At 56.8% G+C, this 17,624-nt stretch overlaps 1 protein-coding gene and 1 pseudogene across 3 annotated transcripts in view; both read right to left on the bottom strand.

The window, feature by feature from the left end:
- Positions 1 to 10,611: 10,611 nt before the first annotated feature.
- The window catches only part of SLC25A29 (solute carrier family 25 member 29), a 13,662-nt gene continuing 6,649 nt past the window's right edge, over positions 10,612 to 17,624 (bottom strand). Inside the window, exons 2-4 of one of the 3 annotated variants that reach the window (XM_068540607.1) lie at positions 14,732 to 14,762; positions 12,913 to 12,996; positions 10,612 to 12,595 (exon numbers count right to left, since the gene is read on the bottom strand). In XM_068540607.1, the coding sequence (XP_068396708.1) occupies positions 11,846 to 12,595; positions 12,913 to 12,975 (813 nt within the window). In that variant the 5' untranslated portion in view covers positions 12,976 to 12,996; positions 14,732 to 14,762 and the 3' untranslated portion in view covers positions 10,612 to 11,845. Of the gene's footprint in view, positions 12,596 to 12,912; positions 12,997 to 14,731; positions 14,803 to 17,624 lie in introns of all 3 variants that reach the window. The other 2 variants (XM_068540597.1, XM_068540589.1) reach the window with 2 other exon arrangements.
- On the bottom strand, positions 16,110 to 16,394 carry LOC137762553 (small nuclear ribonucleoprotein E-like; annotated as a pseudogene).

Here is a 17,624-nt window from a genome sequence, read left to right as displayed (position 1 = left end):
CTCAGAGTACCCCACACCAGGCCCGTTGGTAATAGGATTTTGGTTTTAGCTCCCCCAGCAAACGTGTGACCGAAGCAGTGTGTGCCCTGGCCTGTGTGTGTTCTCAAGGTAAGGTGTTACCTGGCAGGGGGCGCGAGCAGAGGGGAGACCAGGCATTTCCATTGCTCAGGCCGCCTTCAGGGCAACTCCCGCAGGTCCTGGCTTGTCTAACAGGAGACGCTTATGGTTATTGGCTGTTTGGTTTGAGAGCCTTGGTTCCTCCATCTAGTGGAATCTTTAAACGCTAGCACATTGTAGCAGTTGAGCACCGGTAGCTTACTTTTGTGCTTCTAGACGGATACTGAGTGCAGATTGGCAAGGTGATTCGGTTATTAAGAAAACTGTACTCAATGAGTACTTTACCTCTCACATTGTGACCTCTTAAATGTACGATTATAATTTTTGGATTTTACTTAGAGTCAAATATCAGACTCATGAGACTATTTTATAAACTGCCATGATACAGCAAAATCCCATTTATTCAAAATGCAAACATACTGTGTGTCTTTGTGCTGTATGCTTGACTCTGCAAAGTAATTGACGGACTAGCTAATACCAGAGATTCAGGTACAAGACGTCCAGGACATCATCAGGTCAAAAACATAGCCCTGTCTCTTACAGCTTCTCCATTGGTCCTATACAGGAGGATTGGTGACCCAATGACAGTGACCCTGTGGCCCTCCGGAATTTTGAAGTGCCTTCTGAATCATAGATGAAAAATTTAACTTGAGACACTTTTTTCTATTTGTTCAGAATCTGTTATCCATTGAGTAGTTTGATGGAACTGAGTTAATCAGAAGACCCCAGCTGTTCTCTGGATAAGCCAGGCTTTGCTGTATCTGGCAGTCAGGAGAGAGGTAAGCCCGTGGCGGAGGTCCCCTTCAAAGCTGAGCGTCCCCGTGCGAGCCTGTGGTTCTTTGACTAGACCTGGGGCAGAGGCCTCCACCGCCACCCGTGGTGTCAGCGCCCGTGCTTCCCTCCCCACCCCGCCATCGGGTGAGCAGTCCCCGGGTGGCTGTGTTAGGGGTCTGGAGCTGCGCCACCCTCACCCAGCATTGTGCCACACTGGAGCCTGGTCCTGGCACCGTCCTCAGGACTCCCGCCCAAGGGCCCCACGGCAAGACAGACTTAGGCTGTGGGGAAGTCTCCCCGGCAGCCCCGAGAGCCATGTCATGACCTACAGAAGCCAGGCTCCTGAGTTGGAGGGAGGTCCCTCTTCCTCTGTGCCTTGACCCCTTGGGGGATACCTTTGGTCATCTCTTCTGTCCCTTACTGTCTCTGAGTGGAATAGCCATTGCTCCCCTTGACTCTTTTCTCTGTTCACGTGTTTGCTCTCAATCTGCAGAGTTAATTTGTGAAAGGCATTTCATTGGGCATTTGAGGCAAATTTAATGCCCAAGCTCCTCACTGACATAGCACTCTCAGCTTACACCCGTAGTGTAGGAAACTGATAAATGAGCGACAGCTTACAGAGTAGAGGTAGTTCTCCTTGGGTATAACATACCCATTTTGCTCGTGGTTAGAATTTATAATTTTGCTAAAGATGTAATTTACTAAAATTTAAAATCATGTTCTCACAGTGAGTCAGTTGTCTTGAGGATTAATCTGATTTATAAGTAATACTGATAGACATATTTTCTTACATCTGAGCTGAAATAAATGCATGTTTCTAGCATATGTAATATAAAAACTCCAGAGGATAAGTTTACATTTAACAAGATGTTGTTTTCTATTTTTGGATTTCTTATTATTTTCCCCTTTTTTTGGTGTTAGGGGTTTAGGGGGAAGCATAATATTTGTATAAAGAACTGTCACCCCAGAGTGACATTTATTTTCCAAGGTGACATTGAGCTCTCTGTTGGTTTCATATGGTGTTTGTGTGCTGTGTGCCTAGATTCAAGGCCTGCGGATTTGAGGAAAATCAAAGTTGTTTTTGTGGGTTTTTTTTTTTAATTTGGTTTTCACGTACATTCTTTTAAATGTCGATTATTTTGCTAAATTTGAGTAAAGTGAGACCCGTTGGATAGTACCCTGGACGCCTGATGGTGCTGCCGAGTTCTGGTTTGTTTCTTCACGATCTATGAGACCCTTCATTCAGAAGGGCGCCTAGAGAGACCCGCGGCTCTGCCTGAGCAGCTGTTGAAGCGCTTTAAGGAGGTTTACTGCTGCCGGCGCTGCTTAGCCAGACTTAACCTACTGTACTTAACCTCAGGATCGGTGTCTGTGGCGCAGGAAGCCCTGGCCTCTCTACGTTTTTGAGTTGGAACCCTGATAATCCACCCGCACAACTACAGGCAGAAAACATGGATCACTTCTTGTGTCTGATTCCTCTGATTTGGGATCAGCATTCTTAGTAAGGCCACGTTATTAATCCTCAGTTCCTTCTACATTCTTGACATCTGACCAGCAAAAGCAAGGACCCCAGAGGTCAGCAGTGGCGAGAGCTGAAGCGGTTCGTGGGCGTCCGCGGGACGCCGGGGCCGCGCCGCGAGGCTTCCTCCCCCTGCCCCCCGCTGCCCCGTGCCTGCCACTGGATGGCCTCGACCCTGGCCTCCCGGGCACCTGTCTGACTGCAGAGCCCCTTGTCCTGGCTCCCGTTGGCATCGGTGCAAGCGCAGCACCTCGTCAGAGCTCAGACGCGGCAGGTCCAGGCAGGTGTGTTCCACCCTAACTTTGACCCCCAAGAGGTTGAGGAGGAGGCGCGGCCCCCCGAGCTGTGCTCCCTCGCAGCAGCCGAGGGCACGCGCTCCACAGTCCGCTCTTCCACTTTACAGAGGGTGCCCTCGGGGTCCCTCGCGCCTGCGCAGAAGCACTTGACTGCGTGGCTGGCCAGGTCTCCTGCACCCCAGCTTCCTGACCTTTATGGGCCTTGACTGTCACTGCCCGGACTGTGCGGACTGTGCTCGGGTTCCCCGGTTGCTTGAAGGCCTGTAAGTGCCCTTCAGAGCCGCGGCCTCAGGCAGGAGGGGCGGGCCCTCCACGAGTGGGCGTGTCCTGCGAAGGGCTTCCGGTGTCTGTGCTCATGTCGGAGCGGTCTCCGGAGGGCCGGAGAGGATGTTTGCTGGAGCTGGGGCTGGACGGAGACCTGATGGGAGGGGCGTGCGGCGTGCGGTTGGCACACTTCATGCGCTCCCATTAGAAAAACCGGAAGGGAATGTTGAAATAGAACGTTGGCGTTAGGTCAGCAGGCAAATCAAAATTCCCACAGGTTGGTCACCCGGGCCCCCAGGTCTTCAGCCAGCATTCGGGGAGTCTGCAGAGGAAGGTGAGTGTGGTGGCATCACATTCATCTAAAGCGCGATGATTGGTTTTCCACAAAGTGGCAGGTTTGATCAAATTGACTGCTTTTCGTTAAAGGCGCTCAGACGCCGTAAGAAACAGCCTTGGGATGTCATAGGGAGGGGGCCAGTTGCTGTGCTGTATTCTGTTTGCTGCTTTATCTGGGCGCTGCACGATGTCTGCATACAGTATGGAGGGGGGAAAGGGCATCAGTACCAAACAATAACCTTTTTTCTACAACATCCAAAACTGGTATGAGGCTCTGTTATCTACAGATGGTGATTGGTTAAACTATTTTCATAGAACAATTCTGTTTTTATTCACTTTCTGGTAACTTCTGTAGGCCCTGGTTCAAGGACTTAGCATTGCGTCTCATGTACATCTTTTTCTTAAATGTTCTTTGCCATTTCTGGAATTGTCCTTGGTTTTTCCTTAGCTCATAGGTCATAGATGCAGAAATATTATAGTATTTAAGGCATCCGCATCAAGCATCAAATGGCTTTGCATCCAGAAAAACATTTAACAATAACTCAGTTTGAAGCACCAAGCATGTGTAACATGGCTCTATAAAATATAATAAACGCATAATATTGTTAAGCTTTTTAATGCCTGTGGTTCTTGTTTGTTCCTCAGTCTCTAAGCCACCTCTTTTCCTGAGTTTCATTACACAGTACAACTGGCCGTAAGCTCCCGCTTGGTCTGATGGCTGCCTCAGCTGCCCAGGGCAGATCCTTGTGGGTTTCCTTCTGGCACAGGAATGGGAACTCCTAGGATTCAATCTTTCTTGTGTTAAGAAATGCTTTCATAACATAACCTCAGCTCTAAGATGGACTAATGGGCCAGAAGGAGTTTAAATGAGAACCTCACCCACTTTTCTTTTTTTTTTTTTTTTTTTTTTTTAAAGAATTCAGAACCTTTAAGACCCAGAGCATGGTTTCAGGCCTTAGTAAACAGCAACATTATTATAATTTGTCGTTTTTCTTTTTTTGGGTTTTTTTTGGCCATGTGGCATGTGGGATCCTAGTTCCCAGACCAGGGATCGAACCTGTGCCCCCTGCAGTGGAAGTGTGGAGTCTTAACCACTGGACCACCAGGGAAGTCCCTTCACCCACTTTTTAGAAAGCACAGCCAAATGAAATTCTCATGCACTTGGGTCCATGACCCTCACTCAGTGTTAGTTCTGGAAGCTTCTGTGCCAAAAAGAAAAGCTTACTAAAACTGGGATAGACTCTTTAACACTTGGTAAATATATTGAGAGCTAGATAGGATTTAGGGGCTGGGGAACGAAATACTCCCCACCCTCACCCAGCTAGGCTCCTGTGACTGATGTACTGCAGATCGAGGTTTATTATTACCCCTTAATTCATGTGACTTTACCTCCTCTTTGTTAATGATGGAAGGGCTGCTGACAGAATGTGGCTGAGGGGGCACGTCCAGGCCCGCGTGCGGCCCAGACTGCCAAGTGAAGGGCCAAGGTCGAGCTGAGCCGGGGAGCAGCCGTGGTGAAAAACTGTGCGCGTGTCTTCAGATTTGAGATGGGAAGGACCTCGGATTGTTGAGGGCTTTGGCGTTGCTTTCTGTGGGTACCCCCAGATAACAGTGAGACCAACGTCCCTCCTTTGCACGTGCCCGTACCTCCACCCAGCGAAAATACCATTTGTTGAGAGCTGTGCCCAGGACCGTGCCTGGCATTGTGAACACCATTTCAGTTATTCCTCCAGACTGCCCTTGGAGGAATTCCACAGATCACCCCATGCCATGGATGAGGGGCACTGGTGAAGGTTCGGGCAGCCGCAAGTCAAAACCCAGGCTACCTGGCTCCCAGCGGCACTCTGTTTGCCCCAGAACCCTCAGCCTGAGTTCATCTCCAACCCCCTTTCTAAGAAGCCCTGGTCCCTGTCTGTGGCGGACGCCGTGGCCTCTGGGCTCCCAGCTCGGCAGCCTCTCTGGCTCTTAGAAGAGAGCATCTCCTGGTCTTGGATCTGGCTCTCCGGGCACTCCCACTGCCGGCAGTTTTTCAGCTCCTAGATCTGGCCCCAGCTGCTCCTCTCCGGCCTGCCATCACTGCCGTGCCAGGCTCCAGCGTGGGAGTTGCCACCGCACCGGAACCTCCAGTGACTCCCTGCTTGTACCCGGTAAAACCCTAAGCCCCAGCCCCGACCTACTTTTCCAGCCTCTCGCCTCCCTCTTGGAGTTTCTCATTTCCAAAGCTTCCCTGTCCTTGAATTGCCAGGTTTATTCACTCAGCTGAGCACCAATGATGTGTCACGCCCTGTTTCAGGTGCTGACGGAACCGCACTAGGATTACATCTAGTAGAGGAGATGGCAGGAGATGATAAAAGATAAGTATGGGGAGTGCTGTGAAAGAAAAGAGAGGAAGGGGCTGGGGAGGGAGGGCAGCCTCAGGGCAGGAGGCCCCTGAGGAAGGGTGTGCCTGTCTGGCCGGAAGCGACCTGGTCCAAGCCGCCTTCCATCGCCTTCTGCAACGTGTTGCTTATGTACCGGATCCCCCGAGTGTCCCCGGAGCTGGTGGCCAGAGCCCCTCTCCAGCTCTGCCCACCACTCCCCCGCACCCCAGGCTCTGCCATGGCGACTTCAGGCTCTGGTTCCAGGTCCCACGCTGGCTCGCGCCTCCGGCTTTGGAGCAGCCCAGCTGTGGGGGGAGTGGGGCGCTGGGCTCTGGCCACCCCCGCGGGTGGGGCGGGGGTCGCGTCTGGGCTGGTGGGGACAGGTGTGCACGTGCGTGGCGTCGAGGTGCCAGGACCCCGAAAGCCAGCTCCCCTGGAGACGCCTGGCCGTTTCGGGAGCCCGAGCGCCGTGAGGAGCTTAGGGGCCCTCCGCCTCGGCACCCCACGGCCCCCCGTGCCCGCCGCGGACACCCTGCCGGGGGTGAGGGGGCTCACTCACCCTCCAGCGCCCCCTCGGTGCAGCCTGCAGGTGGACCCCAACCCAGGCCAGGGGGAGGGGACACGGTGGTTGGAAAGGCCTTGGCATTTGACCAACACGAAGGGCACATGACCTTGGGCCTGTTGACCTTGGGCCTCGGGAGCTTCGTCTTCCTCGACGGAAGATGGGAGGCCTGCTCCACCGTGAGGGGGGGCGGCAGGGGGACCAGGGGCCTGCCTCGGAGAGTCCAGGAGGAGGAGGCGCCTGCCCACCAGGGACCAAAGGGAGGAGGGGAGTGGGCGCTGGGCTGGCCCCCAGGAGAGGCCGGGAGGGCGGGGGGGGGCGCGTTGGGGGGGTCATCTGAGCGGGGGTTGGGAGGGCTCCTGGCACACGCCCAGACCAGGGAGAGGGTGGTGCCTGCCCGTGGAGGGTGGGGCAGGGGGAGCAGCGGCCCCAGGAGGCCTGGCCACCTTGGCTGAAGTCAGGACCTGTATCGGGAGGGCGGGAGACACTGAGGCTTCAGTGAGGGGGGTGTGGGAGCCCCCCAGGCCAGCGCTGCTTTGTCTCTCTCACCCTCCTTCCGTGGGCCAGGGGACTGGGCTCCTCATCGTCCCTTTCCCCCCCGACTCTGAGCCCCGCTCTGCTGCAGTCACCCCATTCTAGTGCCAGGTCACCTGCTCCCCACCACCCCTGGTGACCTCAGCATCTGTCCTAGGATGGTCCACCCCCGTCTGGCCTGTCTGTTCCTTGGCTTCTTCCTCCTGATGACCCCGCCCCTGAATGCCACTGCCGTGGCTGCCCCCAAATTGCCTTGTCTTCACTGACACCCGCCCCCTCCAGTCCGTCCCTGGGCGTCCTGCTCTCTGATTGCCACTCCTGCCTCTCAGCCTGCAGGCTGCCAGCAGATCACCTGTCGCCATTCGGCCACTCAACCCCATGTCCCGGCTTCACTCTCTCCTGCGTCCTTGCCTTCCCTCCCTCTGCATAGGCTCAGCTCCCAGCAGCCTTAGCTAGTGTGCCCTGGTCACGGTGGACGCTGCCTCCCCCAGGGAGCCCGGGCGGGTGCCATGAGGTCAGGGTCTGGGCACCAACGCAGCAAGGGAGTTGAGACCAAGGCTCACACAGAGTGGGTGCTGGCCTGTCCCAGGCTCCTCTGCTACTTGAACTGCCACTCCAACCGCAGAACTTGACGAGTCGGCCACCAGGAGTCGGTGGGGCGGGTAGGGCGGGAGCCCAGGTCGATCCTGGCTCTTGTGAAGCTCCCGCCGGTGGGTGGAGGACGGCCGGTCGCCGTGAGGGCTGTGGGCCCATAGGACCTGCGGCTCTGGCCTTGTGACCCTGGACAGGGCCGCCCCCCTCCGCTGGTGTCCTCTGTTGGGCTCTTGGGAGCATTAAAGGGGGGGGAGGTGTGTGCAAAGGGCTGATCTGTTGTTCCTGCAGTCACAAGAACCCGCCCCCCCATGGGGGAGCCATGAAGGCCCCAGCTCTGTGTGGGGCGAGGGGCTTTTGACCAGGAGAAATGATTAAATAAGTGAAGGCGGGCCAGGTCAGGCCAGTGAGGACAATGTCAGGAGGAGGGGCATGCTTTGTCCACTCCCTGTGCCTGGGGCCCAAAGGGATAAAAAAGGAAAAGGAGAGAGGCGTTGAGGGGGCACGGGGAGGAGGTTGCACTTCCCCACAGCTGGCCTCCCGTGCTGCAGAAATCGGGGAAGACGGTTTGGTGGGTTGACTTGGGGTTTCCCTCAAACTGCATGGGGGCTTCACCTGTCTCCCTTCATTCCCCTGTGGCCCCGCCCACCTGCCGCTGGCACCCTCCCTTCCCAGCCTGGAACTGCCCTTTGGCTCAGATGCCCCCACCCAGGCTTGCCTCCTCTTGCCCAGTGTAGCCCACTCACCTCACAGCCTCCTGGGGGGTCTTTAAGGCATGACCCAGATCACCCCCCACCCCAGGCAAAACCTGCCAGCTCCTTACCGGGTCGTGATGCATTTGGCTACAAATGACAGAGAAACCAAGGAAGAGTGTGTGACTGGCCTTCCCCAGGCCAGGCTGGTTCGGTGGCCCACCAAGGCCACGGGGCCAGCTCTATCCCCACTGCACCTGCAGGCATCCTGTCCCCATTTCATCAGTAAAAGGGGGCAGGGTCAGAGGGCAAGGGATGTGTCACAGCCGCGTGTGTCCCTTTCACAAAGCTTTCTCAGAAGCCCCAGCCACAGCTTTCATCTCACTGGCAGGATCTGGGACCCATGGCCACCTCTAGCTGCAAGGGAGTCTGGAAAGGTGGTTTTTTTTCTGGACAGGACACACCGAAGCACAGAACAAACTGGGATTCTAGGCACGTGGGCGCGTCTGCCATGCCGCCCTTCCTTCCCGTCCACCCTCCCAGGCCTCGGCCAAATCTGCCCCCGCAGCTCCAGCCCCACTGTCCCTCTGAGGCCTGGTCAGCTGTTGCCCCTCCTCCGACTGTTCAGCTGTCTCCGCCTAGTTACTGTTCCAAGCGTAGCTGAAAGAATAAAGTAAGGAACGTTGAATTGAGTCCCCTGAACAGACATGTTGAGGTCCTCACCCCAGGTGCCTGTGAATGTGACCTTATTTGGAAACGGTCTTTGCAGGTGTTATTAGTTAGGTCATCCAGGAGTTAGGTGGGCCCTTAAGCCAACGCCTGGTGTCCTTATAAAAAGAGAAGACAGGGAATTCCCTGGCCGTCCAGTGGTTAGGATGCCCGCTTTCACTGCCGGGGGCCCGCATTCAATCCCTGGTTGGGGAATTAAGATCCTGCAAGCCGCCCGGTTCCGGGGTGGGGCTGGGGAGAGAAGACGGAGACCCACAGGGGAAAAGGGCACATGAAGATGGAGGCAGACGCTGGAGCAATGTGCTTACAAGCCAAGGATTGCTGGCCACCAGGTGCTGGAAGAGGCCAGGAAAGATTCTCCCGCAGAACCTCCAGAAGGAAGCAACACTGTTGACACCTGAATTTCACACTTCTGGCCTCCAGAACTTAAGAGAATAAATGTCTGTTGTTTTAGCCACACAATCTGTGGGCCGTTGTTATGGCAGCCCCGGGAAACTGCTACAATCTCCAAGATAATTGTCAACTGAAAAAAGCAAAGAACAGAACGGTCAGTACCTGGGCCGTGCTTTGCGGGAGTGTGGATGTTCCCGCGTGCTGGGACTCGCCTGGGACGCGCCGGGAGGTCCTCCAGGAGCCGGGAGGGGTGCACGGCTGCCAGGAGGTGGGGACCCGGTTTTTCTCTTCGCAGCATAGCCCGGGTTCCGTTTGCATTTTTCACTTTGTACCATGTTAATATAGTATTCATTGCAAATAAAACAAGTAAAAATTCAAATCAGGGAGAAAATAAAATGTCAAAAAATCCATACAAACCCTACACCTCTTCCAACCCCTCCTCCCGCCTGAGTTTTTGGTAACGTTTAACCAACGCAGCATGGGCAGGAGTGGGGGACCCTGGGCTTTAGCAATTGCCTGGTTTCTTTCAGAGGAAAGAGAAGTGAGAGAGAGGCCAGAGGAACCTCACTGGGGAAGGAGCTGCTGCCTGGGACCTGGGGGTCAGGGGGAACACCGCTGGGTTAACAGAGCCTGTGACGTGTCTGAGGACACCCTGCCCGGGGTCACCAGCCCCTTCCCGCCCTCCTGTCCCTGGAAGCTGCAGACAAGCCTGACGTCACAGGCTGATGCTGGGGATTCAACGGGCTGTGAAGGCACAGGAGAGCTGAGCCCCTCCTGGAGCGGAAGCTGGGCCCTCTCTCCTGCCCTCCTCTGCAGGCGGGCGGGGGCTTCTGGCTCAGCAGTTGGAAGGAGAGTCCAGGCTGGTAGCTGTGGAGACTCAGCGTGTCCAGGATTGACTGCAGGAGGCTGGGCAGAAGTGGGGGTGAGCAGACATGAAGACACTCCTTTGGCAAGCAAGGCTTCCTCCAGGAAGCCCTCTCGGACCACTTAGGTTGGGCTAGGTCTAACCTCAAGAGGGACAGGTCCATTCGCCCTTCAGAGCTCCACTCAGACCTCCCCTCCTCCGGGAGGCCGAGTCTGGCCTCAGCTAGTGTCCCCTGAGCCCGCCCACCTCAGTACTTCCAGAGAGCTCCTAGCACACACACGTCGCCTGCCCTGCCCAGCTGGAGGATGGGCGGGGACCAGGCCTCCCATCACCGGGTCACAAGAGACGTGGAGAAGCGCTCGCTTCCTGGCTGAGACCGTGCTCAGCATGTTTCTGAGCTATACTCCCTTAATCCTCACGCCTCCGTTAGCCCCATTTTGTAGATGAGGAAACCGAGGGTCTGGAGGTACCCCGTAGCTGGCCCAGGTCATGCAGACCACCACCATGCTGGCCCCTCTGACTCCAGTGTCGGGGTGGGACTGAGACCTCTTCCTCTATGATACACAGAGCCCCATCGTCTTAAAAAAAAACACAGAACACTTTATTCCCTTGGCGGTTTCTGTACAACAATGATGCCACGTGTACAAGGTGGGAGTCCTGTCCTTCCTTGAGCACAGCCTGCCTCCCGGGAGAGCTGATCACTTTGCCCAAGAGGCTGAGCGCCACTCGGGGCAAAGGAGGCCACAGTCACCTCCAGCTCGTGCAAAAGAATCCTCCTCCCCGCCCATTCTCACGGCCACGATGTACCGGATGCGCCCGGCTGCCCTGAGCTCACACCACAGCCCTGCTTCTAGTGACAGCCCCGGGAGCGCGGGCTCAGATGCCCTTCGGCCTGGAGGGGCCCAAACTGGCGGTACCTGTGCCCACTCACAGGCCCTGCGAGGATTCACAGGGACACGAAGCATTGAGATTGCCTGGGAAAGACACCATTTCCTGGGGAACCCTGGTGTTGGTTCCTGGCCGTTGGTAGTGGGCCAGAGCCCCAGACATCCGCCGACCCACGTCCCCATTTTACAGATGGGCAGCCTGAAGCCCAGAGGGTGCAAAGACTTCTCCTTGCCATGGCTGTATTTAACTGTTGAGATCGCCCCCTCCCACTGACCTGTGCCCGCTCCCCCACCCCAGCCCCTAGGCCAATACGGAGCTTCCAGAAGGTCTCATGGCTTCTTAGTGGTCCCCCAGATTACCCTCCAGTGGGAGCGTCAGGAGTAGGAGTATTCCCAGCCTTGCAGAGGATTCAGTTCTATGACACCAGAAGCCCCTGAGCTGCCTCTCTGTCCCTAACACAGACTGGACAGGTGAAGAAGTGTCCCGAGAGCTCTGCCAGGTGGAGGATTTGCAGCGTTAGCGAGTCGCTGGCAAGCTCACGGGTGGGTCATCAGAGACCCCACGGCGGTGTGGCTGGGATCCCAGGAAAGGGCTGGAGTGTTGGCTGGGTTTCTGGAAGACTCCAAGCAACAGTGCCAGGCTGGGCGCTGCAGGGGCATCATTTCTGAGCTTCCGGCCGGACTGTACAAGGCGGGTATGAGGGTCCCCATTTCACAGAGGAGAAAACCGAGGATGTCAAATTTGTGGCCAGGGTCACCCAGCTGAGGCGTGGAATTCAACCCAGGTCTGATGGAGTCCACAGCCCACGGGGTCTGGGCGTCCGGTGCAGGGTGGTCGGTGCCGGGGGCCCGATTTATGTCTAGGCTGCGTTTTGGAAAAGCGGCCACGGGAGAGCGCGGGCCCTCGGGTGCCGGGGGCCCGGGCGTCACAGGCTGGAGGGCTGGGCCAAGGCGGGCCCCGCCGGAGCGGCGGGCACGGCGTCGCCCTCGGGCCGGGCCTCCTCGCCGCGCGCGTAGCTGAGCACCACGGTGACGGTGGCGAAGGTGGCGGCGTTGACGGGGAAGGCGCGCAGCAGCGTGGAGGCCAGCCCGCGCGTGAAGACGCGCCAGCCCTCGGCGCGGTAGCTCTGGCGCACGCAGTCCACGATGCCCCGGTAGCGTGGGGCGCCCCGCAGCCCGTCAGCCTGCAGCCGCGACTTGACCACGTCCAAGGGGTAGGTGGAGAGCCAGGACGCGATGCCCGACGTGCCGCCCGCCAGCAGCAGCTTGGGCACCAGCAGGCGGTCGCCCGGCTCGCAGCCCAGCGCGCGCGTCAGCACGTCGTAGGTGAGGAAGTAGACGCCGAAGCTGGGGGTCTCGCGCAGCAGCGTGGACACCATGCCCCGGTTGACGCCGCGCAGGCCCTCCCGCCGGTAGACCTGCGCCAGGCAGTCCACGGGGCCGCGGTACGTGCGGGCCGGCCCCGCCTCCTGCAGCTGCAGCCGCGTCTTGGCCAGCTCCATGGGGCAGCAGATGACGCACTGGATGGCGCCCGCCGCCGCGCCCGCCAGGAACTGGTTCAGCGGCGAGTCCCGGCCCAGGGCCCGGAGGGTGTTGCCCTGCACGCCGAACACCAGCGCGTTGATGAAGGTGAGCCCCAGGAGGGGCGAGCCCAGGCCGCGGTACAGGCCCAGCACCTGCGGGGCGCACAGAGACGCGTCAGGGGCGCTCCCGCTTGGAGTCCGGGGTTGCCCAAGCCCACCTCTCCAGGGACCCTCCGTGCAGCTGGCGGCTGCCCCGGCCCACCCTAGCGGTACACGAGGATCAAGCAGAATTTTAGTAGAACCGAAGCCCTCAATCTGAGAGGCCTGGGCACTTGCACCCTGCCATTCGCAAAGCCTGGATTTGCCCAAGAGTTGCCCCGAAGCCTCTTTTTCCAGCTCTGCGGTCTGGCGACGGCAGCATCCCAGAGGCTGGTTCCCCGCCACACCCCCACCGGCCCCAGGCCACTCACGCTTTCCTGCTTGATGATGGCCTGGAAGCAGTGCAAGGTCCCTCGGTACTGGGGCTTCTCCATGCTCTGGACCTGGAGCCGCACCTGGAAGGAGGGGCCCAGTGAAAGGCGGGCTAGTGGAGCCAGATTACCCAGCTCCCCGGGGCCAGCACTCAGGACACCCGGGGAGGCTCTCTCCAGGAGGCCCAAGGCCAGACCCAGAAGGCAGGGAGCCAAGGAGCTTTCTGTGGCTTTAGGAGTTCCAGGGTGGGGCAGGGCTGGGCGTCTGTGCCTCTTTAGGGAAGGCTGTCAGTGGGCAGTCACGGAGACAGCTAGCTGCAGAGGGGCAGGGGTCCTCAAGACCCCTGCCTCACCATCTCTGCACCATGTACTGACAGTGGGGCAGGAGACATCTCTCGAGACCTCCCCACCCTCCCGGTAGCAAATCGTGGCCGATGCCAAAGGGGCTCAGGATCTAACATCCCACCACACGCTCCCTTCACCAGGGGCCGGCAGCGCGCAATGGGCACTGAAAGTGAGGAGCCTCGGGCCTCGTGGGCCTTCTGCTTGGTTTCTGCCAGTGTCCCCCGGTGAGGGCAGTGGTCATGAGTTAGTAAAGCGGTGGCAGGAGAGCAGCTGACAGCCTCCTTGGGAACCGTGTCAGCGACTCTGGGGCCTGGGGGATCAGGCTGTGCTGCCCTTGGAGCCCAGCGGGCCAGAACCTCACTGTGAAAGCGTTCTTTGTTGACCGAGAGCTTCTCTCTGTCCTTGATACGCGGGCCCCACAGTGCAGAGCAGGAGCACATTTCCTGAACTCCAAATCCGTGTCACGCGGGTCGGGGTGAGCTAGGTTAGGTCCCATTCCGGGAGCTGGTCTCCAGCTCCGACTCAGAGATTATCACCATTACAGGCATAATCACTGGCCGAAGTGGGTTTGGTCACTCCCATCTCAAAGGTGGGAAGACTGAGGCTCAGAGATGTTTTGCAACTCGGTCAAGGCTGTCCACTCCAGGGACACGAGTGGCTGTGTTGGTTGGGGCCAGGGTGGGGTAGGGGTGCTGGCGAATGCACTTACAGGAAATGTTTTGTAAGGAAAAAAAGAATACCATCTCGGCACACGAGGACCTCAACCAACAGCTGGCAGCCACTGCTCTGAGAGGCAGCTGACCACCGCGGGCACCCTGCGACGTTCACCCCAGCACCCCTCCCTGCCCTGGCTGCCAGCTCAGAGGAGAAAAGCACAACCACTCGGTAAACTTGGAGAACATATTAACACCACGAGCTCTGTCTCAGGTTGTTTCTGTGATGGGAGGCTCTTCATTTTCCCTTCAATGTTCTGGGGTCTCTGGGGGACTGTCTCTTCCTCCTGTGGTCCCCCGACACTGGCACCAAGAGGGCTGTGTCAGCAGACATGATGTGAAACGGAGCTGTTCCCTCCGTGGGTTGGACTTTCAGACACGCCGGCGGAGTCTTTTAAGTCTTGACAGGATCTCATTTGAGGACTGACGGGCCCACCCCGGGAAAAGTGGTCATTCGCACAAGCCCCAGAGGCTCCCAGCTCCCCGACAGGGCTGGGAGACCCCACATGAAGACTCCCTGATCCAGAGGGGCCTGATTTTTCTCAGCCAGCCCCCAGGGCTCCCACCCCAGGATCTGGGCTGGGCCCAAGCTCACCTCACACCCTCCCTGTCCCTAGCTGGGGAGGGAACTCTGGGGGATGGGGGGTGGGGAGGGGCGTGGTGGGGTGGGGTCCAGGCCCAGGGTCTGATTGGGGGGGGGGGGGGGGGCGAGGGGGGACGACAGAGAAGAGAAGCGTTGGGTTCACCTGGTCTGTACTTACTAGCGCTCTCCGGGGTGAGGCTTACGCTCATCTACAACAAAGTTACATTTTGCTATGGATGGAGACAGCCCCTAGCTCAGAAAGTAAAGGCGGTTAAAGCAACACAAAATTTCAACATCACATCCAGGCAGGGACCCCCGAGGCCAGCCCCCAGCCTCCCCACCCCCTCCCCTGCCCGGGCCGGCTGTTCCCTGGTGAAAGAGGGCTCGGACATGGTGTCCCTGGTCAGTGTCACATCCAGTGACACAGGACAGAAAATGGCCTTCCCACAGAAACATGTGTGAAGGTGGTGTGTCTGTGGACAGCGGCTGCGGTTCTGGGTGCAACAGAGGAAAACCAAACTTTGGACTCAGATTTCAGATCCAAAGACCTGGAGGCACAAACTGCCAATGTCGCGGCCATAAGACAGCGTGGACAGACATGGAACACGGGCGTCCCTGCACGCGTTCCGGAGCCCAGGTCCAAGTTCATGAGGTTCAAGAAGAGGTAAAACAGACCACGGATGAGAAGTTAGGATGGTGGCCGCCTGGAAAAGCGGAGGGCGGAGGTGTTAGGAGAGGAGGGGGGGCTTCGGGGGGACCGGCCTCGTTTCTTCTCCCAGGTGTGTGCTTCACGGTGATTCATAGATTCGTACACGGAGCGCGTGTGCACATTTCTCCGTGTGTGACACTTCAATTAAAATAACCACCGCAGAGCTATGAAGTAAATCCCACCTTTGCCAGAAGCAAGCAATATATATGGGCCTGGGTACATGTCTGTTTTTTGGTAGAAATCATTAACAAGGTTTGGGGGAAAGGTTACGTTAAGGACTGTTGTTTTTTGTTTTTGTTTTCTTTTTAGTTTATATATCTCTGTTACGGTGAACATTTTTTATGACCTACATTACTTTTGTAATAGAAAGCCGACCAAAAAAATGTGTATGTAGCCGATGATTAAAAGACATTAAAAAAAAAAATCACATTTCCCAATTTTCTTTGACTGAGAATGCTTAAACTTTTATAATGGAAAACAGTCAGTAAAAAAAAAAAAAAAAAAAAAAAGGCCATTGGTGATATAGCATTAAATCAAACCAAATGAGTGTCTCTAGAATCAGCACAATTTAATAGTATCTGAGCCCATGGATGGGACAAGAGTGTCCGTGGTGATTGCTGGGGGTGGGTTTTCTCCCCCTTCAGAATAAAAAGCTTGGCTTTTTTTTTTTTTTTAGAAGGAAACAGTGTAAATATTTTAATAAAAACAATCCCACAGCATTTATTGTCATCTGGTAGTAACATAAAGGTGAGCAAAACAATATGAACAAATGCTTTAGAACTACACTTCTAACAAAGGACACCTAAAAAAACTGCATTGCCTTCTCTACAATTTCTCACTTCATTGATCATTTCTGGTTGGAGACACTTTCAAGCACAGTAATGTTATCTCCTTTTAGCGTGATCCGACTCAGTTGTTTTCTTGACTTTGTTTTAGAACGAATCTCTTCTGCATCATCTAATACGAGGTTCATATACTCATCAAAACCGATGATACAGCCCTCTATCCGCATATTCACTTGCTCATAAAGTCACACCTGAATCCGAGATCTATTTTGCAAGCATCTGAAGATGAGATCGATGGGCTGCACCATCACCTTCTGCACCTTCTGGCCCTGGCCCTGGTACGCCATGGTGGAAGCTCACAAAGGCCACACTATCCCGCACACCAAAAGCTTGGCTTTTTAAAGACAGCTTTGCCCAGATGTGATGCCGCTGGGCCACGGTGGCAAAAACACAGTTCCAAATGGATCTCCTCAAAGCCCACCCTCCAGGTGCCAGGTAAGGTGGGGGGGGACAGGGATGTCCCGGGGGCAGGAACCCAGTGGGGCAGAGGTTCCCGTGCTCAAATTACTGCCGGGGGTGCTGGTCATGGCTTAGGAGATCCGAGGGAGCTCGAGACGCCAGAGCAAAGTGCCCCCCAGCCTGGGGGGCCTGACTGAGGGGCCGGGGGCGGGGAGCTGCAGAAGGCCTGGCCAGGCCTGGCTGAGTCCTAGCTCAAAGAGGCCTCTGCAAAGCTGGGCTGAAGAAGTGAATTGGAGACACTTCCTGGCTGGATGCAGCTCTGACAGGCACTCACGACACATGAACACGCGATAGAAACACAGCATGACGTGGACCCCGCCTGGCTGTCCTGGGCTGCTCTGGCCCGTGGGCAGGCTCCGGGCGGGGGGGGGCGGGGGGCAGCTGGGCAGGCTCCCCCAGCGCCTCACTCTCCGCAGGCCCGTATGAGGGCTCAGGGGCTGCTGAGTGGCCAGAAAGCCTGGCCTTTCTAACTCCTCCCCAGATTCGCTCAGAGTGGCTTGGAAGGAATTCCATGCCCTTCGGAACTAGCATTTCATCCAGCACAAACTACACTGTTGAGCACCGGGCCCAAAGGCCTCAGTAATCTTGCCAACCCCTCACTGTGCAGGTCAGAACAGCTGGCCCAGAGGTAAAGTGACTGGCCCACAGTCCCATGGCACATCAGCCGGCAGAGGGCCCGGAGCTGCACAAGGCCCAGGGACAGACATTTTTTTTTTGCAGTGGGGGGGACTTCGCTGAGTGGCTTGCGGGATCTGAGTTCCCCGACCAGGGATTGAACCTGGGCCCTCAGCAGTGAAAGCGGGGAGTCCTAACCACTGGACCACCAGAGAATTCCCGGGACAGACCTTTTTAAAGTCAGAGCCAGTGCATAAGGCAGGGCCCTCACGCCTGTGCTGGAGAAGGTCCCTGCCCTAGTTCACAAGACCTGTTCTCAGCCCAGGAACACCTGGGTTCCCGAAAAAAGGGGAGACCGAGAGTCCTCTCAAACCCACCTAGGGATGCCGTCCTTGCCTGTGCTCTGCCCTCGCCCCCCTGGGAAGAGACGCCAGGTTCAGTGT

Source organism: Eschrichtius robustus, chromosome 1, assembly GCF_028021215.1.
Source record: "Eschrichtius robustus isolate mEscRob2 chromosome 1, mEscRob2.pri, whole genome shotgun sequence".
NCBI lineage: Eukaryota > Metazoa > Chordata > Mammalia > Artiodactyla > Eschrichtiidae > Eschrichtius > Eschrichtius robustus.
The sequence above is the reverse complement of the archived record's forward strand: the minus strand, read 5'-3'. Positions and strand labels throughout refer to the sequence as shown.